Source organism: Mustela nivalis (assembly GCF_964662115.1).
Source record: "Mustela nivalis genome assembly, chromosome: 1".
Lineage (NCBI taxonomy): Eukaryota > Metazoa > Chordata > Mammalia > Carnivora > Mustelidae > Mustela > Mustela nivalis.
The window spans coordinates 162,204,684-162,230,368 of NC_139020.1; the positions used below are offsets into that span (position 1 = coordinate 162,204,684).

Consider the following 25,685-nt stretch of genomic DNA (forward strand, 5'->3'; position numbering starts at 1 on the left):
CAAGGAGATGTTGCCTCCTCTCCTAGACCGATCATAAGGGGAGGCAGTTCGGACAACATTAGAAAGATACTTCATATTTCAGGTACAGGTTCTGCCACTTCCCTGTTCTGTCATGTGGGATGATCATTTCTTTGCATCTTGGATTCCTCATCCTACAGATCCAACTTGCCCGATTTGTCTGAGACTTTCCTGGCTTTAGCACTGAAAGTCCCACGTCCCAGGAGGCCCTACTCATCTGTGAAATGGAGATAATACTACCTACCATAGGGTGGTTGTGACGAATGGAAAGAAGATACAGGAAGGCACATGGGGCATGGTTTTGCTCCATAATTATTTAGTTGTTACTTATTCAAAGTGCAGGGAGGGTCTTTGAAGACTGAGAATGATGCACCAAATAACTATCATTTTGACATGAGATCTGGAGCACCTGAGAGCAGAACCTGGAGAGTTTTCTGTTCTCCTTGACTATCTGCCAGCTATCCCTCTGGAAACATCGCCATGTGTCAGATCCCCACGTGCTGCAAAGGAAGAACCATCACCTGCCTCTTTAATGATACACCTAGCTTCTTTCTGGCTCTGCTCAATGCTGAAGGACAGGGCTGTGTTCAGTACAACATGAAGGCCCGGTGAGTGGTTTGGGGGAATCCTGGCCCCATGGAAGTGTTTCTGGAGGTTACCACACTGAGGTGGTAGTCCACAGGAAAAGGAGGGGCCATCAGTGTCCAGAGGCCTGGGAAGGCCGTGAGGCAGGGATAAATTGGGACCTGCATGGATATAGGTATGTTGAGGGCTGACCTTTGCTTGCTAGATCCATGTCATAGCAAAAGAGAAGTGCACCTTCCCAAGTCCTGCTCCACTTGTACCCCCAGAGCACTAAGGTCTGGATTGTTGGCTGGATTCATGGGAAGAATTAGTGGAGAAGAGTGTTTTATACCAGAAGTGAGTGAAGGAGAAGCCATGGGTACAACTTCCATGGGGGTTTTTAAGAGAGGCACATATTCTTGTCAGTCAAAAGTCAATGTCATAAGGAACTGTTTTCAGAAGGAATGACTTATTCTTCTGCTATAGATGTTCCCATTCCCATTTTGGTGCCTGAGATCTTATACACCCAGGCTTTTGGGCACATATCTCATTTCTTCTCTTTTGGGTTTGGCCTGAGCCTCTATTATCTCTCTCAAACCTGCCCTTTCTGACTGACATTCCTATAGCATCAACAGATGTGTCAACAGAGGTGTCAAACGATATTAGGCAGAGGAAGTGAGGCTGCCCACTGGCCGTCAGGGTTCTTCTAGTCTAGGACAGAGTCTCAGAGCCCTGCCTGCCTATAGTCTGTGGTGATGAGGCTTCCTTCAGGGGCTTGACATCAACTTCTCACTGCTATATTTCTTGTAGTTGCCCATACGTCTTGGTCTTGGATGAGGAAGGTGGGACTGCCAATGACTTCAAAGGCTACGTAGTTCACAAATGGAGCTGGACTTCTAAGACAGAGACTTTGCTTTCCCTGGAATATAAGGTGGGCATGGACAGCACAGGTGGGGGGGCTTCAGCAACCTTTCTTGGGCTTCCCATCATTTAGAGTCAGTGTGCTACCTGTAAGACAAATACCTTACCCTCAGGAGCTTTATAATCTCTTTCAAAGGTTCCTCAGTAGATGAGTAGTGGTTGGGAGCTGGCTGAGGTAAACTTTTCACCAGCCTACAGCAACTGTTGGTTGCTGTGCTGAATCTTTCTAGTAATATCTGTCCTATCTTGTTCTTATTGTTAATATTACTACATTTTGATGGTTTAAATACCCCTCACTTTATGAAGGAATCATTATAGTAGTTGATAGCTTTGTTTTTAATGCCTATACATGGAAAAAAGAATAGTTAGTAATTCTATGTTGGTCTGCCCAGTTTCTTTTATATCTTTACTATGTCACGAAATAAAAAACCTGCAAGTCAAAGGTGGCTGATGGACAAGTCTTTTTTTATTATTCATTTGCTTGTTCAGACAGCCATTCATTAAAGATTAAATAATAAATTAATAAAATTTATTTTATTAAGTAAAATAAATTAGAGTGGAATTACTATTATTAAATAATAATGATAAATATATTAATAAAGTAACTAAATGTGCTTGTTACTTATTTAAGAAAGAATTTCTCATCCTTGGCAGAAATGACATTTTAGGATGGATAATTCTTTGCTATAACTATGCATTGTAGAATATTTATTAGCAGCCCACCAGATACCAGTAGTATTACCTCCCCAAGCTGTGACAGCTAAAAATATCCTCAGCCATTGTCAAATGTCTCTGGAGGGAGTATTTGCCCTTGATTGAGAATCACTGATCTAGAGCGTATAAAGATAAGTAAACCCTCCAAGGAACCCCAAAGTCCAGGAGATTAATAAGAATACAAGATAGATAAGAATAAGGGCAATGAGAGAGAGACAAATTCATAGGGTTGGGATTCAGAGAAAGATCACAGAACACAGAATATACTCAAGGTGGCTTGATATTAAGAGCCTCAGTGTAAGTGTTATGGATAGAAGTACTCTTGAAGTGTGTGGCAGGGCTCAGGTGCCCTACCCCTGATAGTCTGTCTCATGCCCGTCTTGTTTATCCTCTGCATTGGCCACTGGATTTTCATCCTTATATCCTAATTCCTATAGATCAGACCTCTGCTCAGAAGCATTCAATATCTTGAACATATCTCACCCTTCCTATCCCTTGACCTGAAATGTGCCCCCTCCTCTCTCTGTCAAACCAAATTTCCCCTCCTTCACAGCCCAGCTCATGCTTCTTCTCCATCATGGCACTGCAGTCCACATCCATTTCTCTTTTCTCACAGTACCCATATTCTGGGTTAGTCATATGATAATTAACCATGCTCTGTTTGCATATCAGAATCCTATGGAACCTTAAAAAATGAAGAGCCCCAGGCACAGCCTCAGAGAGATTCTGATTCAGGTGGTCTGTTATAAGTGTTAGATTTCTATAGTTTTCACAAGTATTTCTGATACTTGGCCATGTCAGAGATTGTCAGTCTAGGAGTGTATTGAGTTATTGTCTTAATATTAAGCTTTTTGTAGCTCTATGAAAAGTTTACAGTCCATGACAATTATAAATTGGTTGCAGACAGGCACCACATATTGTGTATCAGTGTGACTTAGTGGACAGAATGGAATGGGAGCCTGAGAAGCCTTGTGCCAGCTAGCCAGACTCTGGCTATGAAGCTTTGTGAAAATCACTAAGCTCCTTTGAGTCTGGGTGGTCTAATCAATGCAGAATAGGTCTGCCTCACACTGCTTTTGTGGGAACTAAATAAAATAATGGCAGGGAAGTTGCTTTGACATCACTAAAGTGTTTTGACAATATAGTTCAGTTCGTTGTTTTATCCCCTGGAGCTACATACAGAGAAAGGCACAATAGGGCTGGTGCAGTCAGGAGAGGCCAGGAAGACAAAGTGACCCTTGAGTTGCAACAGCAGCATGTGTGCATGTGATTCATGTGGATAGAAGGGGGAAGGGAAAGCATTCTGAGCAGAAGGAATAGCATCTTTAAAGGCTTAGAGTTAGGACTTAGTGTGGCAGCTTTAAAAGTCCACAGGTGCTTCTTGTGGAAAAAAAAAGGGGGGGGGGCAGAAGATGTATATGCTGTGGGGTGGAGGTGAGAGGTGTTGGATGTCAGGCTGAGGAAATTGCTTGCTGTTTTGTAGGCTGCAGCGGCCAGTTTGTTTTCACCCAGATATTAACATTTCCAGTGTTCTTCATTCCTCTCCGAAAATCCAAGTTTTTCTCCAGTATTCTTTCTCTTCAGTCTGAAGAAGTTCCTTTAATCATTTCTTGAAGTACAGATCTGCTGACAACAAATTATGTTTGCTTTCATGTTAAAAATGTCTTTAGGAAAGGATATCTTTGCTGGGCATGGAATTCTGGGTTGACTGGTTTTTTCCCCTTCCTTCCAGCAATTTAAAGATACTTTTCTACTGTGTATGTCCTCCAAAGTTTACAATGAGAATTCTGTAGTTATTCAAATCATTGTTAATTTTTTTAGCTGCTTTCTAGATTTCCTCTTTAATCTGATTTTCTAAGTTTGACTACGGTGTGTCTGGGTATGTATTTGTTCTGTTTGGGATTTCTTGAGCTTCTTGAATTTGTAAATTTTTGTCCTTCACTGAATTTGGAAAGTCTTGTGTCATTGTTTTAGGGGAAACTGTGCTCAATCTCTCTCCTTTTCCCCTGAGAGTCCAATTACATGTATTTTAGAGATTTTAATATTGTCCCAAAGGTCTCTGAGACTCTGTTAATTCATTCTTTCTTCTTTTTTAAAAAAATTTTTGAGAGAGAGAGAGAGAGAGAATACAGCCAGGGGGAGGTACAGAAGGAGAGAGAGAGAGAGAGAAAGAAAAAAAATTTTTTTTAAGGCTACCTTGTGTGGACGTTCAAGTTGACATTGCCTCTTAAAAAAAAAAAATTATTTATTTAAGAGAGAGAGAGTAGGAGCAGTGGGGGGGGATCTCAAGCAGACTCCCTGCTGAACATGGAGCCCATCATAGGGCTTGATCTGACGGTCCTGAGATCATGATCTGAGTGGAAATCAGGAGTCACTCCTTAACCTACCAAGCCACCCAGGCACCCCCAGAGAGAATCTTAAGCAGGCTCCATGCTCATTGTGGAACCCCATATGGGGCTTGATCTCACAACCCAAGATCATGACCTAGGCCAAAATCAAGGGTTGGATGCTTAACCAACTAAGCCACCCAGGCACTCCAACTCTGTTCTTTTGTTCTCAAATTGGATAATTTCTATGGATCTAAGTCTCAAGTGCACTGACTTTATTCTGATATCTTCATTCTGCTGTTATGCTAATCCTGTGGCTCTTTAACATTTCATATATGTATTTCAAGTCTAGGATTTCCATTTAGTTTTTTCTTTATATTTTCTATTTTTTTCTGCTTAGATTGTCTATTTTTTATTTATTACAAATATATTTTCCTTGGCTTCATTGAATACAGTTAAATTAGCTACTTTAAAGTTCTTTTCAATTTCAACATCTGGGACATACCACACATTTATCTGTTACCTTGAGAATAGCTCACACTTCACTGGTTCTTTACATGTTGAATAATTTTAGATCATTGACATTGTGTATGTTGTCTGAGGATCTGTGGATTGTGGAGTCTGAATTTTGGTATATTTCTCTGAAAGGTGTTAACATTTTTGTTTTAGCAGACAGTGATCTTGGTCAGACTCACACCACAAACTCTGTTTTACCTGCAGGAGGCACGAGTTCACATCTCAGTTCAGTTTTTCTGTTTCCCTATAAGTGAGCTGTATGGAGTCTTCCCTGCTTATGCATGATTCAAGGATTAGCCAAGGATATGGATGGTTTATTCATAGAATTTGGGCCTCTATTTCTTTGGCAACATCCCTTCTGGAATTTTATCCTTACTTTTCTGTGATTGTAGTTTCCACAGGTTCAGTCTTTCCCTGGGCCGGGAAGATAGTGGTGTTTTGGCCATGACTGTGGCTTGCCTTCAGGCTAAATCTATAAAGTAGAAATTCATCCTATGTTGGCCCTTTCTTTTAAGTTTTGATTCTTCAAAATTTGCCCACTTTTGTTTATTCTTCAGAGTCTTTGGGATGTTGTTTTATTGTATTTGTGTCAAGTTCTGTGGTTGGGTCAACCTGGTAGGAACTGACTCAGCTATATTGGACGTACAACCAGCTGGTTAGTTTCTAAGTTGAGGGCTGCCATGTTTGGGTCAGCTGTGTGTAGAAAGTTGACTAGAAAGGGAAAAATCAGTGGATGGGCTAGTACAAAGACTAGTTATGGAGTTACTAGTCAGACCTGACATGATGAAGGGTAGCAGCAACATTTCTTAAAGGAACCATTTCAGTAGAAGGATTCAGTGGCATTCAAATATCAGCTGTAGGGGCTAAATAAGAGGAGAGAGGAGTATAGATGACCACAATGGAGTATGTGTCTGTGTGGAAAAAGAAGTTTCTGAGAGAGTCAGAAATCAATGTAGTTTTAGATGTGCTGATTGGGCTCAGTGGCTTCTGTGATATAATCCTCTCTTAGGGTGAGAGATTAGGGATGATGGATATATGTGATGAGTTGGCTCATGAATTCCCAAGAGATGAGTAGTGGATGAGCTTGTAGAGCACCCATATTTGGGGCATGGGGGAGAGGAAGAGAAACTGCCCAGGGAGTTGGCATAATAAAAAACAGTTGTACTGTGTTAAGCCCTCTGCATGTTTTATCCCATGAAATCTGCTCAGTGCCTTAGGAAAAAACTTGTGTTACAGCCCCCAGGTTCAGAAAAGCTAACCAACTTGCCTTAAATTGCTCCACTGGTAAGTAGCAACACTGGTATTTGAAACTTGTCAAACCGTAGCACTTGAGCTCTCAACCACAGCTCTATTCTACACTCCATAGAAGAAGAACAGGAGAAGGTAGGGTTTTTCCTTAAGTGGGAGTGATCAACAAGTTTGAGGATGTCAAGACACTTGGCAAGAAGACAGCCATGGATCAGATGTTTTCCAGATGCTGGACAGTGCTAGCACACTGACTGCAGAGTATGAGTAAGGGACTCAGTGGTGCGGAAACTGAACGTAGACCTTGGGGCCAATAAGTGGAATAGCAGAAGGAAATGGAAGGACCAAAATAAAGAGTATTTCCTTACTACAGAGGAGTCTGGGGCACACATAGGTCAGGGACACTGAAGACAGAACAGCAGCAGGTGGGGCTATAGATTCCTAGACCCTTGGGTAGGGTCACTGTGCACACATAACTCTCTGCACATGTGAACCATCCAGGGACCCCGTGGGATTGCACTGCTGCATCCTGACAATATCTGCTCATGTGTTTTATGGACCTATGTGGCATGTGAAGCCACTTCCATAATCTTTATCTTGTTTGAACCTAATACTAGCCTTTCAACTCTTCCTGTTGAGGAATTTGAGCTTCAGAGAAGCTGGCTTGCTAACAGAGTCTGAACTCGAACTTACTTCTAGAACACAAAATTTTCAGTAAGGAGTGATTTGCTGGAAAGGCAGCTCATCCTCCCTCTTTCTGTCTAGGACTGATACATAGGAAATTCTCCCTTTTTGGAAGTGACTTTTTAAAAAAGCTCCTTTGGCTCCTCAGGGTAAGAGTAGTGACATATTTGGGGATTGAGGGGAGGGGACTGAGCATGTGTAGCTCAGCCCCTGCTGGGTTTGCCTTTGTCAACTGCCCATGCACCCACGGAGTGCACTCTGGTGCCTCCTGCCATGTTGTCAGCTTCCCAAGGCAGCTCTGCATACTCTAGAGCAAGGCTCATAGTCAGACCTGGTGCCTGGGTGCACATGTCTGACTCACAGAGAGTGTAGGCTTATGACCCAAACTGCATCGCCATCTAGTTCTGCTAGAACCAAAGCTGATTTACCTCCAGACACCTATGTCTCTTTCATAGTTGGTTCTAAGCTTGGGCTGGAAAGGGAAGGAGCAGGGATGGGAAGGCATCAGTTACTTTTTCTGTCAGTCCCCAAAGAAAGACTGGAATTCTTTCTTCTCCATGAAAGCTAAATTCCAACTGAAAAGATCTTACAGCTTTCTTGGCCCCAACCCAAGAGGAGTTTTGTGCTTTGTGGTGGAAGGGTGGATAATAGAAACAGAGATTCCCTAAGTACCGTTTCTTCTTCTGCAGGTGAATGAGCAAATGAAGCTGACGGTGCTAAGCCAGGACTCCATCACGGTCACCTTCACCTCCCTAAATGAAAGAATAACACTCTCCGTTTCAGCCAACAACTGTCCCCATGGGGTAGCACATGAAAAACGGGTAAGTCAAAGCAGACCAGGTCCCCAGGCCTGACCCCAGGCTGTCTCACTGTGGGCTGCCAGTCCATATCTCAATGCCTGTGCTCCTCCTATCCCTCTATCCCTTATCCCTCTGCATGGGGCAGGGCCCTATCTCTTTCTCTGACTAATGAGTGAACTGCTATTCATCATTCACTGTCTGATGTTAGCACCGCCTTCTCTGTGAAACTTCTATCAATTAGGAGTCTTTCAGTTGTAATAGCGTCCAAAGCAGATTAGCTAACATGGAGAGAAACAATATTGGCTCAGAAAACTGAAAAGTCTGTCAGTAGGCAGCTTTAGGCATGGCTGGATCCAGACTCTCAAATGACTCCATCAGCTCTTCCCGTCCCTTGGCTCCTACTTTCCTCTTTGTTGGCCTCACTCTCAGGGAGTTTCTCTCCTTATGGTGACAAGACAGTTGTGAGCATCTCTGGGCTCAAGACCATCTACCAGCTTTGTTCTTCCTAGGAGAAAAAGGACTTCTCTTTCCTAAGTGCCCCAGTAGAGGTGGCAACACCAACATTGCTGCCTCTGCCTGAAGCAGCCCGCATGACCAGGAGAACATGTTGCTCTCACAGGCCAGGCTCAAGTAGGATGGCCATCCTGAAAGCCAAAGGGTGTGATCAGCCCCGGCTATGCCACCTGGCAGGAACATCATGGTGCTGTTACCAGAACAGGGAGAGATGATACTGGAAAGAATAACTACCAATGTGTGTTGATGACCTTCTCCACCACTCCCTTTCCCATCCCTAGGAGAGTCTGCCTCTCCCTCTGCTCTGCCCTCCCAACCATGACTCATCTCTATTCTAGCACTCCTTTATTTATAAACCCATTTTTTCTACCAGATTGAGAATTCCCTATGATTCCTACTAATGTCTGTTTACCCAAGGCTTCAGCACAGGACTGCTTCAGATTAAGTACTTACTAAATGTTTGTTAGGTGGGTAAGAAAATGGTGGAGACTGGAAGCCCAGGTCTTCTATTCACTGGGTCTTATTACTGTGTGTCTGATCCTGAATCAGCATCATGGAGATAGATGGAGAGGATGGAGGGCACATGGTCCCCAGTTCCTGAGGGGTTTCTGGTCTAGCTAAGAACACTTGAGATATACCATGAGACTGGTGTAGACAAGGGTTCATTGAAGGAGCAGGCCATTTTCATTGCAAACAGGGTGCTTTGCTGGGATTAGTTCACTGAGGAAGGTTCTTGGAACAGGGGCAGAAGACACCATCTAGTTTCCGCCGGCCCAATCCCAGTTTATACCTGCCAGCCTGGAGCAATTATTAATAACGTCCTCTTTCACTCTCAAAAGTGTCTTGGTTTGGATGCTCATTTATATGATCATCCACAGGGCAGTTCACCCTCCCCATTTTCCTATCTAGGGCTGAGCAAGGCTTTTTTTTTTTTTTTTTCCCCAGTGTGCTGCAGGGACATTTGCCAGCAGCATGCCACAGGCTCATAGACTCACAGAGCTGACAGAGCCCATTAGGAACAGCTAGCCCAATGTTCTCACTTTACATGGAGACATGGAGGCAGTCATTTGTTAGGGACCCATGCTATATGAACAAGATACAGAGAACACCTGTGTTTCTCTCAGAGGAGAGGATTGCACCTGTTTTCCCACTGCCTTTTCATTTGAGCAGCATTTCAACTTTATTAATTCATTAAATAATTCAATAAATGTTGATTAGCACTTGCAGTGTGCCAAGTTGGCTGTTGAGATGTAGAAATGGAAGAAATCTCACTCCCTCTAGTCTAGAATATTTTCTGTCTAATGGAAGGGGGTAAATGCGCCAGGGAGAGGGGCACCATGGGAGCCACTAGGGTACCAGGAGAGGGTGTTCGTTAAAGGGACTGCAAAGGAGCACCCAGGAAACTCAGATGCCTGTGACTTCAGACTGCACTGATTACTTCAAGAGCAAAAGAACCCCAAGTTTTGACTCTATTTGGGCTAAGATGATGATCATGCTTATGGGTGAGTCCACCCTGCCCATTTGGTTCTATGCCATTACTCTAAAAATTGCTGTTATATGACTAAGCACTCCTGATGTATGAGGTCCTGTGTCTATATTTCTTAAAAACCTTTTAGAATGTGTTAAAAAAAAATGTGAGCTTAATTTTCTTACCAAAGGCAGTAGTTATTAGAGAATTGTTCTTTCCCATAAAATGGTAGTAATGCTTCGTTTTCCTAACAACCTCTTATCTGGTAATCACTGGAGCCTGGATCACAGCTAAGAACCAGGATGTAAGCAATTAAAGACACCCATGAACAACCAAGAGAGATCACTCTCTGCCCATGTACCAAACATTACCTCTGGGCCTAGGAAAGCCCCTTTATAATTCAAGTTTTATTTTATCTTATCTGAATCCAATCTTAGAAGAGAGAACTAGAAGTCCAGGGCTGTGTCGTCTAATGTGGTAGCCACACGTCACAAGTGGCTACTGGAGACATGCAATGTGACAAGTCCAAATGGAGATCAGCCATAAGAGAAAATATGCATAGCATTTCAAAAACTTAACATGAAAAGAAAATGTAAAATTTCTCTTGAGAAATTTTTTGAGTTTGAGTATGTGTTAAAACAGCCACTTTTTTTATATATTAGGTTAGATAAATATGTTTCTAGAATTAACTTCACCTTTAAGAACTTTTTTATGTGGCTACAGGAATGTTTACAACCACACATATAGCTTGCATTTTATTTTTAGTGGACTGTGCAGGACTAGAAGGGGACATCTTCATCAGCAAAACTCATAGATGCATTTTGACAGTGTGAGAGAAAGCTGGAAGGTTATTTAAAGGGACATCACAACTCAAAAAGTGTAACTGTCTCAGACATTAAACATAGGGCTAAGCAGACCAGTACATTAAAACAGCTTCTGGAAACAGTGCTGGGTTCTAGTCAGTAGTCGCTGATGCTGACCCAGAAGACTGACTTGCCTTAGAAGTGTCAAGGTCATAACCCCTTCTGTCTGAGAACAGATTTCAGACTAGATAAACAACAGCAAATGAGGAACTATCAGATTTATTATAGGGAACACAATTTCCAAATGGTGACTTTACCTGCCAGGTTAAGCATCTTGGAATACTTTTACACAAAATCTGGAGGCCCAGAAAATTGGCTCATGTTTGGTTCTTGGACTTCCTGAGCTGCAAGGGGCCCCGGAGAAAATTTGCTGACTGTGCAGGCTGGCTCAGGCTAGGAAGAGCCCATAGAGCCTTAGGCTGGTCCCTTCCATTTCTAGGTCTCAGTGTCCCCATCTGTACATGTAAGGAGGTGGCTTCCACACTCTCCTGCTTGGGACTTTTGTAGTCCAGGCAACTTCTCCCTAGGTCTGTGTGTTGGGGTTGGGTATGGTTCATCAGCAAAATCCATGGCAGTCTAGAAAAGCTGAGGGTGGGAGGTAGGGTGACCTCTTCCCACTAAGTTTCTGTCACTGAGACACTTGTTAAATGGCTTCCCCAGAAACGCATCACCCTGAAAGGAGCCACCTATCAGAGCGACAGGCAGAACAGCAGCCCCAGCTTTTATGGCCCTGCAGCCAGGCTCCTCACTAAATATTTCTATCAAGCAGCACTTTGAGAGTGAGGCAACACCTCAATTTAAATGTTTTTTGTTTTTTGTTTTTAGCCCAGAGCATCACCTCAAATCCTTTATGGAAGCAGGCTAGGTATAAATTACAAGTAAATAAATAAAATTAGCCTAGAAGCAGCAGCTGGGGCCAAAGACCAGAAGGATGGTTGAGGCTTTGATATTAATTGAGGGCATCCTTTATAGAAGTCCTGCCTGTAGGGTAAAGAAGGACATGTAGAGTGACCATCAGTCTTCAGAAAATCTGTCCACTGTCCACCCCATTCTCTCTACCTGAGGCTTCAATTCCACAGAAATTGGACCGATATGCAGGAATTCACTGAGCAGAGGGGGAGAGAGGTGTGTCTCCGCAGAGGGGACAGCACCTCTTCCAAACAAGAGCAAAGCCTAGTTGTTGGTGGACTGGGCTAATAGCTCCTGGTGGGGAGGCAACAATGCTTTCTCTTCCTTGGCCTTTCCCCAGCTGCTGACCCGCATGGATGACAAAATATTTAAGATGAACCGGGCTCTGGCAGAGATCAAGAAGCGGTTTCAAAAGACAGTGTCACAGTTTATGAATTCTGTCTTGCTGGCAGCAGGTAAGGGGCAGAAAGGTGGGAGATGCCTATCCGATAACTTCCTAAATCTTGAGTCACCTCCACTGCTGAGAACAACTTTTTACCACTCAGGGAGGTGGGGGGGCAGGGTGATTTCCTCATTGATAGAGGGGGTGACAAAGCTTGGGCCATTGAAGCAGATACTTGCTCAGGGCCATGTTGCAAGGTGGCCTTAGCCACCTTCAGTTTCTGAGCACCATCCTGTGTGTCCTCAATGTTTCCCTGGCTGTTTTGTTTTCCTGGGCCTCCTGTCATTGTTCTGTAACTCTCTCTGAGCCACTTCCAACTGGTTCACCTTTTGGCAGTCTCTCCTGTATTGTCAATCAGCCATTTGCAGACCCTGTTCCTCTCCTTGCAGACAATCTCAGCAGAAAAGAAACAAGCAGCCAGCTCAGCAGGCTGTCCCTGTTAGGCTACAGGGCACCCTCAGGGCCAGCATGGTGACCCCAGGACCCCTCCCATATCTAGGCTCTCCTGCTGATGGGCCTGGGGACAAAGGAAGAGTGACTTCCATTCTATGCCACCCCCTGGTGGGTTACCAGGGAACTGTTCTTGAAGGAGTTTCTCTCATCCCTAAAGACTCAGTTCAGCTGTATCCCTCCTCCAGAGAGCCTTCTCTGATTTCCCCTGCAGAATGAGTCTTATATTCCTCTGGGTTCCCACAGCACATACAAAATGTACTCTAATTACAAATCTTACTACCTAGCATTGTGAATATTTCTTTGTTTGCCCAACACCCCTGTACCCCAACTTGGAGTTCTCAGAGGCAGGGAACCCTGTTTGGGTCATCTATATATTCCCAGCATCCAAGGAATGTTTTGTAGGTGAATGAAGGAATGAAGATCCCAGGCCTCAGAAGTTTTCAAGTCTAGTAGGGATCTAAAACAAGAATACAAATAAATACAACAAAGAAAGCAGATGGAAATGACTTAAATCCAGAGATATAGGGAACAGCATTCTCAGGAAAGAGAACAGTATGGATGCATTGTGTACCCAGCCTCTACGAGTGCAATGGAGGACACAGAGCTGAATGAAACACAGACTTCTTGGTGGAAGAGGGATCTCAGTTGGGTCTTGACGAATGAATAGAAACAAGATTGATTTGTTCCTACATTCAGCCAGCATTTACTGAGCCACTAACTGTACTAGGGTTGAAGCTCTGTGCCAGAGAGTAGAGGGGAGGCAGCCCAGCCAGAGAACATGCAAGGGTGGAGGAGTGGTGTGGAATATGAGCTGAAGGAAGGGCTACTGATATATAGAGCTCCACGGCAGGACAGGAAAGGTTGGGCCATGAGGGAGAGTGACGTGTCTTCTGTTAACAGGGCTGTTCACCATAGAATACCCGGTTAAGGAAGAGGCAGAAATCAGTCGAGCCAAGGTAAAATCGAGTCCCTATCTTGAGCGGAGCATCAAGCCAATTTCATACCCAGGAGAAGCCGTTTTATTACGATCTCAGTCAGCCCAACCTGAATCCTCAACTGGAGAGTCTTTGAAGGAAGAGCATGGGTCTGCTTCTATAAGCCCCACTCGGAGGAAAAGCATCAGGATCCAAGCCAAAGCCGTGGTCACACCCAGGTGGGCTTGGGCCAGCATTTCTTCTGGCCTCCCTGTGTCAGGCATGGTGATGGGCAGTAGTCTCACAATGGGGAACAAAAGAGATGAGGCCCCTTTCTCTGGGAGCTGACATGTTAGGGGCAGGAGAAGATAGACAATAAACACATGACTGAATGAAGTCATTTTAGATAGTGATAAGGTCTAGGAATTAAGTAAATCAGGGTCATAGGTTAAAGCAGAAGTTGGCAAACTAGGGCCATTCACCAAATCTGGCCCCACTGCCTGCCTGCCTTTTTATGAGTTTTTACCTTTTGAAATGCTGGGGGGTGGAGAAGGGAGATCAAAATAAGATTAATGACATGCACAATGATAAAAAATTTAAATGTTAAGATCCATAAGTAAGGTGTTATTGGAATAGCCATGCCCACTCATTTACATATTGTCCATATCTGCTTTCCTGCTAAGGCAGTAATGTTGAATAATTATGACTGAGACCATCTGGCCTGCAAAAACTAGAATATTTACTATCTGGGCCTGTATAGAAAATGTTGACTAATGCCAGGGGTGGGAAGTGACTGGGAAATGGGGTGGGATGTGCTAAAGGACATAGCCAGGCCAGGAAGGCATTTCTGAAGAGGTAGTATTTAAATGGGGACCCAGGGTGAGACATGAGAAATAGGCAGCCACAGAAAAGGATGGGGAAGGAACAGCAGGCAAAGGGTAGAGCAAACAGACACTTGCGACAAGAACATACCACCATGCTGGTATGTGTGAGGGGGAAGAAAGACCAGTGCAGAGCATGGTGATGAAGACGGGGCAGGGCTGTGAATTGAAGATAGAGAAGTAGGCAGGAGCCAGATCAGGTGGCCTTGTTAGTAGTGTAGGAAACCACCCCATAACTTTAAGACAAGAAGTGGTATCATCTGACTCATGGTGTTTTTTAACTTAAAATATATATATTTTTTTCTATTTTAATTTTATATAATATTAATTATATGCATTTTAATATTATATTAAAATGCTGGGGAGGAAAGCATTTTGAGGAGCTCATTCAAGTATTTTAATATAATATTAGTAGAATATTTCTATATAAAAATACAGGAAAATGAACAAATCCTAAGCATATAGCTCAATACATATCATGAAGTGAACACACCTTATAACCAAACCAAGGAATAGAACATTACCAGGTCCTTAGAAGTGTGCTCTTGTCCTTGCCCTCCGAAGCCTTCCTCCTCAAAGGGAAGAGTTCTAGCTTCATACGTTAGTGGTTTTTTTTTAAAAACTTGACTGAATTGGAACTATTCAGTATGTGTTCTTTGGCATCTAGCCTCTTTTGCTCAACATTATAATTGTGAGTTGTGTGTTGCAGTAGTTTGCTTATTCTCGTTGCTATGTGGTAGCCTATTACTTGAATACATTGTGAATTATGCCTCCTAATGTTAATGGATTTTTTGGGTTGTTTACAGTTTTGGTAATGATAAACTTTGGTAGTGTTAGCATATGTCCTTATTTATGGCTGGTATATGCCTGGGTGTGCGATGGCTGTCCTAGAGTAGGTACATATCTCACTTGTAGTAGGGCCTGGCCATTTTCAACATGGCCATGTTCTTGGGTGGTGGTATCAAGTTCGACTCCAACCAGCAGCAGTGAGAGCTCCAGTTACTCCACATCTTCACTATGCTTGATGTTGCCAGTCATTTTAATTATAGCCATTCTGTAATGATGATATGGGCTTTCATTTGTATTTCCTTGGTGACTGTAGAGGTTGAGTACCTTTTGTTTGTTCATTGACCATATTGGATATTCTCTTTTGTAAATGGCCTGTTTAGCTCTCTCATCTATTTTTCTACTGGTCATTTGCCTTTTCTTGATTTATATTTTGGAGTTATTTGTATGTTGTGGGTACAAGACTTTTCTCAGTTTTACGTGCTGCAAAGGATCTTACACTTACTCTGATAATGATGTCTATTGAGGAAGAGAAGCTGGCAAACATAATGTCCAATTTTTAATATTTTTCTTTATAATTAGCTTTTTATATCTTATTCAAGAACTTTCCCTATTCAGAGACCGATGACAATATTCAATGAAGTAACTTTTTTAGTAACCTTTTTAACTTTTACATTATATTTATCCTCCACCTGGAAATTTCTATGGTGATGTGAAATAGGAACCAAGTTTTAATTTTTTTCCATATATAGTATATATATATGTGTGTGTGTATGTATGTATAGATAGATAGATAAATATATGGATATAGACATAGATATATAATATACAAATATTCCAATGTATATAAAAGATTGTATTTTCCCCCAATGTTTTTTGGTGCAAATTCTATAAAAAATTAAGGGGCTCTATGTGTATAAATCAAGGGGACATTTTCTGGATTCCCTATTTTGCTTCCTATTTGTCCAATCTTTTACCAATACCAAACTATCTAACTAAGTATTACAGCTTTGTAGTAAGTATTGATATACAGGAGACTAAGTACTCAAACTTTGTTGTTCTAAATTTTTTTTGCTATTTTTTACCCTTTACTTTTCCATATAATTTTATAATCACCTTGTCAGTTTGAAAGATGTATCTTATGATTTCAACTAGATTGCTAATGTCTTTGTAATAGAGTATTTCAATCCAGGAACATGGTATATCTTTTTAAAATTAAAATATAATGTATTATTTGTTTTAGGTCTGTGATACATCAGTCTTACACAATTCACAGCACTCATCATAACACATCCCCTCCCCAATGTCCACCATGCAGCCATCCCAGCCCTCCCACTCCCCTCCACTCCAGCAACTCTTAGTTTGTTTCCTGAGATTAAGAGTCTCTTATGGCTTGTCTCCCTCTCTGGTTTGTCGTGTTTCATTTTTCCCCTCCCTTCACCTATGATCCTCTGTCCTGTTTCTCAAATTCCTATCAGACCTACATGATATATCTTTTTATTTATTTATTTATGTCTTCTCTAATCTCTCTATAGTTTGTAATTTTCAACATAGAGTCTTTCATTAGGTTTATTTTAGGGTATTTAATAGTTTTGTTGCTATTATAAATTATGCTATTTTTTTAATTTTTAAAGATTTATTTATTTTGAGAGAGAGAGGGAGAGAGAGCATAAGCCAAGGGAGAGGTAGAGGGAAAGGGACAGAAATCCTCAAGCAGATTCCCCACCAAGCATGGAGTCTGGTGTGGGGCTTGATGCCAGGACCCCAAGATCATGACCTGAGCCAAAATCAAGAGTTGGACACTCAACTGACTGAGCCTCCATGGTGGCTCTATAAATTATGTTTTTAATTTAATTTTTCTATTTGTTGCTGCTTACAGAAAGGCAGTTGATTATATCTCAATTTAAATTTACTTTTAATTTACTTCCAGTAAACTTTACTCTTTTTGGTGTAAAAGTCTGAGTTTTGATAAATGCATAGAGCTGTGTAACCACCACGATAGCCAAGACACAGAATGGTTCCATCACCTCCCACTGCCCACCCCCATACTCCTTCGTGTGGCACCCTTCCATAGTCAAACTCTTCACTCACCCTTAGTCTTCAGCAACTACTGACCTGTTCTTTGTAGCTATTGTTTTGTGTTTTCTAAAATGTCATAATTGGAATTATACTTTGAGTCTAGTTTCTTTCACTTAGTATAATGCATGCAAGATTTATCCATGTTATAGCACATATCAACATTTCATTTATTCTTATTTCTGTGTAGTATTATCTTTCGGGGGGCTTCAACACTATCCCCACATTCAGAGATTTACCAGAACTCATGGGATTCAGCACATAGTTGCATGAATGTGTGAGGTTTATTATAATGAAAGGATATGTGATATCCCCTTTTATTTCTGATAGTAATTTGGATCTTCTGTTTTATGTTGGTCAGTCTGGTTATAGTTTCGTCAATTTTATTAATCTTTTCAAAGAATCAGCTTTTAGTTTCATTGATTTTTGTCTATTGTTATTCTGTTTTCAATTCCATTATTTCTGCCATCTATTTTTTAAAATTTATTTTTTATTTATTTTTGGCATAACAGTATTCATTATTTTTTCACCACACCCAGTGTTCCATGCAATCCGTGCCCTCTATAATACCCACCACCTGGTACCCCAACCTCCCACCCACCCATCAATTCAAACCCCTCAGATTGTTTTTTAGAGTCCATAGTCTCTCATGGTTCACCTCCCCTTCCAACTTCCCCCAACTCCCTTCTTCTCTCTAACTCCCCATGTCCTCCATGCTATTTGTTATACTCCACAAATAAGTGAAACTATATGATAATTGACTCTCTCTGCTTCTCTGCCATCTATTTTTATCTTCCTTTTGCTTGTTTTGTGTATAAATTGCTTTTTACTAGTTTCTAAGTTGTAAGTTTGGATTATTAATGAGGCCCTATTTCCTAATATGTATTTAATTCTGTGAACTTCCTTTTAAGTATATTTTGCCTGAGTTTTATAAATTTTGAAATGATGGATTTTAATTTTTATTCCATTTAAAGTATTTCCTAATTTCCCTGTGATTTCATCTTTGGCTCATAGGTTATTTAGAATCCAATCTCTAATTTCCAAATGTTTGAGGATTTTCTAAGTATCTTTTTGTTATTTATTTTTAGTTTATTTCTGATATAGTCTGAGAAAATATTTTATATGATTTGTATTCTTTTAAATTTGCTAAGGTTTGTTTTATGACCCCAGAATGTGGTCTATCTTGGTAAATGTCACATGTGCACTTGAAAAAAAAAAAAGTATTCTGCTCTTGATGGGTGGAGTCTAAAGCAAATCAACAGAGTATCATTGACAAGTGTCAGTGAGGTCCAGTGATAGTGTTGTTTAGTTCCTCTGTTTCCTTGCTGATTTTCTGTCTTCTTGTTCTGTTGATTACTGAGAATAGAGTGTTGATGTCTCCAAGTATGATTGTGGATTAGTTTATTTTACCTGTTTCTTAAAATATGTATGACTGTTGAAAGCAAAAATTATAACATTTTTGAGGTGTATAGATATATGTCTTCAATATATTCAAATTTTATCCTATTTTTACTTCAAGAATCTTGGAGCCATATTGTTAAGTATAAAACATCTGGATCCTTTTTTATTATGTAATTTCCTCTTGATACCTGGTAATTTTTCTTTTCTGAAGTCTACTCTGTATAATAATAATACACTCACTTCAGATTTCTTTTGATTAGTATTTGCTTGGCAAAACTTTTCCATTCCGTTACTTTTAATCTATCTGTATCATTATATTTAAAGTATGTGTCTTATATATAGCATATAGTTAGGTCTTATATTTTTATCCAATATAACACTCTTTTAATTGGTGTATTTAGACCATTTACACTTACTATAATTATTGATATAGTTAAATTTAAGTCTATTATTTTATTATTTTTCTGTTTATATCTTGTTTTTGTCTTTTGTTTTGCTTTGTTTTGTTTTTGCTCCTCTCTTCTCTCCTGCCTTTTTTTGAACTGCTTGAATATTTTTAATATTCCATTTTGATTTGACTATTGACTTTTTAGTATATCTCTTTGTATTTTAATTTTCCTTTTAGTGTTTACTTTAGGATTTACATTCTACATGCCTTACCTTAAAAAGCCTATTTAAGTTTAATATTGCCACCACTTTAAAGGAAATGTAGTCATCTTACAACCATCTGTTATGTCTCTTTATTCTCCCCCCACTATAGTATGGTTGTCAAATATATTACATCTACATATATTGAAACCCCTTAACAATGTTATAATCTTTCCTTTCAACAGTTATAAACTTTAAAGAACTTAAGAAAAATAGTTTATTATATTTACTCAGATATTTATATTTAGCCTCCATGTATTTGAGTTCTTTCCAACTTTCCTCTTGTGGTTGAGTTCTAGCTTCAGAGTATTGTGGTCTGAAAACATGCAGGGAATGATCCCAGTCTTTTGGTACTGGTTGAGACCTGCTTTGTGACCCAGGATGTGATCTATTCTGGAAAATGTTCCATGTGCACTAAAGAAGTATGTGTATTCTGTTGCTTTGGGATGGAATGTTCTAAATATATTTGTGATGTCCATCTGGTCCAGTGTGTTATTTAAAGGCTTTATGTCCTTGTTGATCTTTTGCTTAGAAGATCTGTCCATTTCAGTGAGGGGAGTGTTAAAGTCCCCTACTATTATTGTATTATTGTCAATGTGTTTCTTTGATTTTGTTATTAATTGGTTTATGTAATTGGCTGCTCCCATGTTAGGGGCATAGAATTTGAAACTGTTAGATCTTCTTGTTGGACAGACCCTTTAAGTATGATATAGTATCCTTCCTCATCTCTTATTATAGTCTTGGCTTAAAATCTAATTTATCTGATATAAGGATCGCCACCCCAGCTTTCTTTTGATGTCCATTAGCATGGTGAATTGTTTTCTACCCCCTTACATTAAATATGGAGATGTCTTTGGGTCTAAAATGAGTTTACTGTAGACAGCATATCAGTGGGTCTTGTTTTTTTGTTTTGTTTGGTTTGTTTGTTTTAATCCATTCTGATACCCTGTGTCTTTTGATTGGGGCATTTAGCCCATTTACATTCAGGATAACTATTGAAAGATATGAATTTAGTGCCATTGTATTGCCTGTAAGGTGACTGTTACTGTATATTGTCTCTGTTCATATCTGGTCTGTTACTTTTATGCTCTCTCTTTGCTTAGAGGACGCCATTCAATATTTCCTGTAGGGCTCGTTTGGTGTTTACAAATTCTTTTAATTTTTGTTTGTTCTGGAAGCTTTTTATCTCTCCTTCTATTTTCAATGACAACCTAGCTGAATAGTATTCTTGGCTGCATATTTTTCTCATTTAGTGCCCTGAATATATCATGCCAGTCCTTTCTAGCCTGCCAGGTCTCTGTGGATAGGTCTGCTGTCAATCTAATATTTCTACAATTGTATGTTACAGACCTCTTGTCCCAAGCTGCTTTCAGGATTTTCTCTCTGTAATGAAGACTTGTAAGTTTTACTATTAGATCATGGGGGGTGGACCTATTTTAATTGATTTTAAGGGGTGTTCTCTATGCCTCCTGGATTTTGATGCTTGTTCCCTTTGCAATATTAGGGAAATTCTCTACTATAATCTGCTCCAATGCACCTTCTGCCCCTCTCTCTCTTTCTTCTTCTTCTGGGATCCCAATTATTCTAATATTGTTTTGTCTTATGGTATCACTTATCTCTCAAATTCTCCCCTCATGGTCTAGTAGTTGTTTATCTCTCTTTTGCTCAGCTTCTTTATTCTCTGTCATTTGGTCTTCTATATCACTAATTCTCTCTTCTGCCTCATTTATCCTAGCAGTGAGAGCCTCCATTTTTTTTTTTTTTATTGCACCTCATTAACAGCTTTTTTGATTTCAGCTTGGTTAGATTTTAGTTCTTTTATTTCTCCAGAAAGGTATTTTATTTCTCCAGAAAGGAATTCTCTAATATTTTCCATGCTTTTTTTGAGCCCAGCTAGCACCATCATTCTGAACTCTAGTTCTGATATCTTACTAATGTCTGTATTGACTAGGTCCCTAGCCATCGGTACTGCCTCTTATCGTGTGTGTGTGTGTGTGTGTGTGTGAGAGATTTTTCTGCCTTGTCATTCTATCTAGATAAGAATAGATAAATGAAAGAACAAAATACTAAAAGGGTGGCAAAGACCTCAGAAAAATATTCAGTAATGAAATCAGGAGAGACCTGAAACCAGGGGGAGAAGGAAGGGGGGAAATATATATATATACATATGTATATATATATATGTATATATATATATGAATAACTGGTATATGGGGCAGAGCCACCCACTTGATTTTGGGTGTATTCTGGTCTCTTAGAAGAAACTACCTCCCAAAATTTTAAAGAAAGAAAAACATATATATACAAAAATAAGGGTAAACATGATGAAGGGATGGAATATGGCTGTAAAGATGAAAATTTAAAAAGATTCTAAAAAAGGAATTGATAAGAAGTTGGTTGGAAAAAGAAAAAAAAAAGAGGAGAGAATGTGATCAGACTGGAGACTAGAACAAAGCCATGCACTAGACTTAGGGTATATTTTGATCTATGAGAAGAAATTGTATCCCAAAATTTTAAAGAAAAGAAAACCCGGGGGAGGAGTCAAGATGGCGGAGAAGTAGCAGGCTGAGACTACTTCAGCTAGCCAGAGATCAGCTAGATAGCTTATCTAAAGATTGCAAACACCTGAAAATCCATCGGCAGATCGAAGAGAAGAAGAACAGCAATTCTGGAAACAGAAAAACAACCACTTTCTGAAAGGTAGGACCGGCGGTGAAGTGAATCCAAAGCGACGGGAAGATAGACCGCGGGGGGAGGGGCCGGCTCCCGGCAAGTGGCAGAGCACAAAATCAGGACTTTTAAAAGTCTGTTCCGCTGAGGGACATCGCTCCAGAGGCTAAACCGGGGCGAAGCCCACGCGGGGTCACAGAAGGATCGGGGGTGTCTGAGTGTCGCAGAGCTTGCGGGTATTGGAACGGGAAAGCCGGCTACAGAGACAGAACCGACAGTGAGCTCGCAGCTCCGGGTTACCTTGAACCGGTCGCAGGCTCGGTGAGCTCGGAGCGCGGCCGGAGGTCAGGCAGACGGGAGTAACTGGCGCTGTTCTCTGAGGGCGCACTGAGGAGTGGAGCCCACAGGAGGCCGCCATTTGTATTCCCGTCCTCCGGAACTCTACGGAAAGCGCTCAGGGAACAAAAGCTCCTGAAAGCAAACCCGAGCAGATTACTCACCCCGGCCCCTGATAAGGGCGGTGCAATTCCGCCTGGGGCAAAGACACTTGAGAATCACTACAACAGGCCCCTCCCCCAGAAGATCAACAAGAAATCCAGCTGAGACCAAGTTCACCTACCAAGGAGTGCGGTTTCAATACCAAGGAGAGCAGCAGAATTCCGGAGGAGGAGAAAGCCAAGCACGGAACTCATGGCTTTTTCCCTGTGATTTTTTTTTTAGTCTTGCAGTTAATTTAATTTTTTTCTTTTTCATTTTTTTTTTTTTTCGCCTTCAGGTAAAAATTTTTTTTTAACTGTTACCTTTTTCTTTTTAAACGATTTTTTACTAGTTTATCTAATATATATATTTTTTCTTTTTTATATTTTTCTTATTTGTTTTCTTTTTTTAAATTCTTTTCTTTTTTTCTTTTTTTTTCTTTCTTCCTTTTTGAACCTCTTTTTATCCCCTTTCTCCCCCCTCACGATTTGGGATCTCTTCTAATTTGGTTAAAGCATATTTTCCTGGGGTTGTTGCCACCCTTTTAATATTTTACTTGCCCCTTCATATACTCTTATCTGGACAAAATGACAAGACGGAAAAATTCAACACAAAAAAAAGAACAAGAGGCAGTACCGAAGGCTAGGGACCTAATCAATACAGACATTGGTAATATGTCAGATCTAGAGTTCAGAATGACAATTCTCAAGGTTCTAGCCGGGCTCGAAAAAGGCATGGAAGATATTAGAGAAACCCTCTCGAGAGATATAAAAGCCCTTTCTGGAGAAATAAAAGAACTAAAATCTAACCAAGTTGAAATCAAAAAAGCTATTAATGAGGTGCAATCAAAAATGGAGGCTCTCACAGCTAGGATAAATGAGGCAGAAGAAAGAATTAGTGATATAGAAGACCACATGACAGAGAATAAAGAAGCTGAGCAAAAGAGGGACAAACAGCTACTGGACCACGAGGGGAGAATTCAAGAGATAAGTGACACCATAAGACGAAACAACATTAGAATAATTGGGATTCCAGAAGAAGAAGAAAGAGACAGAGGAGCAGAAGGTATACTAGAGAGAATTATTGGGGAGAATTTCCCCAATATGGCAAAGGGAACGAGCATCAAAATTCAGGAGGTTCAGAGAACGCCCCTCAAAATCAATAAGAATAGGCCCACACCCCGTCACCTAATAGTAAAATTTACAAGTCTCAGTGACAAAGAGAAAATCCTGAAAACAGCCCGGGAAAAGAAGTCTATAACATACAATGGTAAAAATATTAGATTGGCAGCTGACTTATCCACAGAGACCTGGCAGGCCAGAAAGAGCTGGCATGATATTTTCAGAGCACTAAATGAGAAAAACATGCAGCCCAGAATACTATATCCAGCTAGGCTATCATTGAAAATAGAAGGAGAGATTAAAAGCTTCCAGGACAAACAACAACTGAAAGAATTTGCAAACACCAAACCAGCTCTACAGGAAATCTTGAAAGGGGTCCTCTAAGCAAAGAGAGAGCCTACAAGTGGTAGATCAGAAAGGAACAGAGACCATATACAGTAACAGTCACCTTACAGGCAATACAATGGCACTAAATTCATATCTCTCAATAGTTACCCTGAATGTTAATGGGCTAAATGCCCCTGTCAAAAGACACAGGGTATCAGAATGGATAAAAAAACAAAACCCATCTATATGCTGCCTCCAAGAAACTCATTTTAAGCCCGAAGACACCTCCAGATTTAAAGTGAGGGGGTGGAAAAGAATTTACCATGCTAATGGACATCGGAAGAAAGCAGGAGTGGCAATCCTTATATCAGATCAATTAGATTTTAAGCCAAAGACTATAATAAGAGATGAGGAAGGACACTATATCATACTCAAAGGGTGTGTCCAACAAGAAGATTTAACAATTTTAAATATCTATGCCCCCAACGTGGGAGCAGCCAACTATATAAACCAATTAATAACAAAATCAAAGAAACACATCAACAATAATACAATAATAGTAGGGGACTTTAACACTCCCCTCACTGAAATGGACAGATCATCCAAGCAAAAGATCAGCAAGGAAATAAAGGCCTTAAACGACACACTGGACCAGATGGACATCACAGATATATTCAGAACATTTCATCCCAAAGCAACAGAATACACATTCTTCTCTAGTGCACATGGAACATTCTCCAGAATAGATCACATCCTCGGTCCTAAATCAGGACTCAACCGGTATCAAAAGATTGGGATCATTCCCTGCATATTTTCAGACCACAATGCTCTAAAGCTAGAACTCAACCACAAAAGGAAGTTTGGAAAGAACCCAAATACATGGAGACTAAACAGTATCCTTCTAAAGAATGAATGGGTCAACCGGGAAATTAAAGAAGAATTGAAAAAAATCATGGAAACAAATGATAATGAAAATACAACGGTTCAAAATCTGTGGGACACAACAAAGGCAGTCCTGAGAGGAAAATATATAGCGGTACAAGCCTTTCTCAAGAAACAAGAAAGGTCTCAGGTACACAACCTAACCCTACACCTAAAGGAGCTGGAGAAAGAACAAGAAAGAAACCCTAAGCCCAGCAGGAGAAGAGAAATCATAAAGATCAGAGCAGAAATCAATGAAATAGAAACCAAAAAAACAATAGAACAAATCAACGAAACTAGGAGCTGGTTCTTTGAAAGAATTAATAAAATTGATAAACCCCTGGCCCGACTTATCAAAAAGAAAAGAGAAAGGACCCAAATAAATAAAATCATGAATGAAAGAGGAGAGATCACAACTAACACCAAAGAAATACAAACTATTATAAGAACATACTATGAGCAACTCTACGGCAATAAATTTGACAAGCTGGAAGAAATGGATGCATTCCTAGAAACATATAAACTACCACAACTGAACCAGGAAGAAATAGAAAGCCTGAACAGACCCATAACCAGTAAGGAGATTGAAACAGTCATTAAAAATCTCCAAACAAACAAAAGCCCAGGGCCAGACAGCTTCCCGGGGGAATTCTACCAAACATTTAAAGAAGAACTAATTCCTATTCTCCTGAAACTGTTCCAAAAAATAGAAATGGAAGGAAAACTTCCAAACTCATTTTATGAGGCCAGCATCACCTTGATCCCAAAACCAGACAAGGTTCCCACCAAAAAGAGAGCTATAGACCGATATCCTTGATGAACACAGATGCGAAAATACTCAACAAAATACTAGCCAATAGGATTCAACAGTACATTAAAAAGATTATTCACCACGACCAAGTGGGATTTATTCCAGGGCTGCAAGGTTGGTTCAACATCCGCAAATCAGTCAATGTGATACAACACATCAATAAAAGAAAGCACAAGAACCATATGATACTCTCAATAGATGCTGAAAAAGCATTT

General features: G+C 40.5%; 1 protein-coding gene across 5 annotated transcripts in view; it reads left to right on the top strand.

Moving 5' to 3' along the window:
• LOC309873060 (uncharacterized protein C3orf20) overlaps window positions 1-25,685 on the top strand; it is a 90,536-nt gene that overhangs the window by 34,196 nt on the left and 30,655 nt on the right. For 4 of the 5 annotated variants that reach the window (XM_082748013.1, XM_082748011.1, XM_082748010.1 and 1 more), the window contains 5 exons: window positions 477-626; window positions 1,393-1,513; window positions 7,679-7,810; window positions 11,883-11,997; window positions 13,338-13,590. In XM_082748013.1, the coding sequence (XP_082604139.1) occupies window positions 477-626; window positions 1,393-1,513; window positions 7,679-7,810; window positions 11,883-11,997; window positions 13,338-13,590 (771 nt within the window). The remainder of the gene's footprint in view (window positions 1-476; window positions 627-1,392; window positions 1,514-7,678; window positions 7,811-11,882; window positions 11,998-13,337; window positions 13,591-25,685) is intronic. The other variant, XM_082748014.1, reaches the window with a different exon arrangement.